The sequence below is a fragment of the Gobio gobio genome, assembly GCF_949357685.1.
Source record: "Gobio gobio genome assembly, chromosome: 1".
Classification (NCBI taxonomy): domain Eukaryota; kingdom Metazoa; phylum Chordata; class Actinopteri; order Cypriniformes; family Gobionidae; genus Gobio; species Gobio gobio.
The window spans coordinates 10,083,693-10,085,611 of record NC_137097.1 but is presented as its reverse complement, the minus strand read 5'-3'; the positions used below and the strand labels follow the sequence as shown (position 1 = coordinate 10,085,611).

Below are 1,919 nucleotides of genomic sequence, written 5' to 3'. Positions count from 1 at the left end.
CATTTATTCTTATCATACTAAGAATATGACATTTTATTGACAGCATACAATCATGTTATGATTGCACGAGATATGCACCACGAGAGCAGCGCGTTCCGATCACAAAACTCTCCTCTCCACCGGGAATAAATCACAATCCGAATGCACAAGGTTTTATCACTGACACTGAGGTGGTGTGCACAGTTAATGTGAGAAAGACGAACGGCGCGTGACATACGTCACGACCAAACATTTGTGATTGGTTAGGCAGATCCAGAGTGACTCTTGGCAGATCCAATAGTTTTAAACTTCAATAGAGAACCCGCCTTCAAGGAAGTAAACGCTTGTCAATGGAGAGTGGCCAGACTCTCTGTACAAATGAAATGTACGAGAGTCTGGTAAAACCAGGCTACAGTCACGCCACATAGAGCGTCAAAATGGCATTTATCGTTTGAATTTCATTATAAAATGGACTGAATACTTATGTTCATGTGGGAACTCAGATTGAAGTGTGTTCCGCGCTTAAAACAAGCCGACTGTTAACTGTTAAAGATTGCACTCGGAAACAGTTTCAGTACAGGCGTGCACCGAACTGAAAGCCCTGTACCGAAAGCGGTTCGGTAGAAATACATATACCGGTTCACCCCTACCAATTGTCAATGATGGCTGACCTGGCGCTTTTAGAAGACGCATATGCGCCCTTGAGAAGGGAAAGAGTGTTTCAGGATAGGCGAGATCTTCTGAATGAATCAGATGAATGGCTGATGAGCAGATTCCGTCTTCCAAGGCATCTTCTCCTGGAGCTGTGCAATAACCTGGAGCCCTACCTCCAACGTGAGACCCGGCGGTCAAGGGCCTTACCTGTTCCAGTCCAGGTTCTCTCCACACTGGGGTTCTTGGCCACTGGAACCTTTCAACGGGAGATTGCTGACAGGTCTGGCATATCCCAACCCACCATGAGCCGCATGCTGTCATCCGTGCTGGCTGCCATCAGGACTCTCATCCCACACTACATTCAATTCCCATACGACAATGCCCAGCAAACAATGATTAAAAGGGGGTTTTATGAGATTGCTGGTGCAATTGACTGTACCCACGTGTGTCTGAAACCACCATCGGTTAATGATTACGCATACATCAACCGCAAAAATTATCATTCAGTCAATGTGCAAATTATTTGTGATGCCAGACTCTGCCTATTAAATGTTGTGGCACGATGGCCTGGAGGCACCCACGATACCTTCATTTTTGAGCACAGCAGCGTGCGCAGACGGCTGCAGGAGGGCGCATTGAGGGGTCATGGTTATCTTTTAGGTGAGTAATAAGAGCAAATTCATTTTGCAAAATATATTCGTTTCATAACCTCTCTTTTCCCATTTAGGTGACAGGGGTTATCCTCTTTTGGACATTTTGATCACCCCTGTGCCAAACCCCGTGACGCATCAGGAGCACAACTTCAACCACGCGCACGCAGGAACACGAGCCACCGTGGAGTGCTGCGTGGGGCTCCTAAAAGGCAGATGGGTCTGCCTGGTACACGCGGGGGGCACCTTGCTCTTTTCACCACAGAAGGTGTGCAACATCATTTTGGCATGTGCCGTCTTGCACAACATGGCTGAGATCAACCGTGTGCCATTTGACGCGCTGGCCCCAGACCCAGAAGTGCCAGTGGAGCAGTGGGCAGCACCACCGGCTTTAGGAGCTGTTCAGCTCAGACGGGACCTTGTTCAGCGGTTTTAAGGGTAAGTTAAAATAACACAGACTTGAATGGTTGTGAGGGTGACAGTAAAGAGAGTTTTGGATGGACATTCAAATGCCATTTGACTTAAAAACAGCACTGGCTACCTTAAGGCCTGCCCTTTTATATTCCACTGTTGCATATAAAATGCACATATATAGGACATTGTTTTTCCTGTGAAACAAGTAGAAATTAATTATTG

General features: G+C 46.8%; 1 protein-coding gene across 1 annotated transcript; it reads left to right on the top strand.

Moving 5' to 3' along the window:
- Nucleotides 1-641: 641 nt before the first annotated feature.
- LOC307144140 (putative nuclease HARBI1) lies at nt 642-1,719 on the top strand (the record flags this gene model as incomplete). Its single annotated transcript, XM_079846180.1, has 2 exons — nt 642-1,293; nt 1,361-1,719. 2 exons carry the CDS (start codon nt 642-644, stop codon nt 1,717-1,719), a joined length of 1,011 nt encoding a protein of 336 aa, XP_079702306.1.
- Between the last annotated feature and the right edge of the window lie 200 nt (nt 1,720-1,919).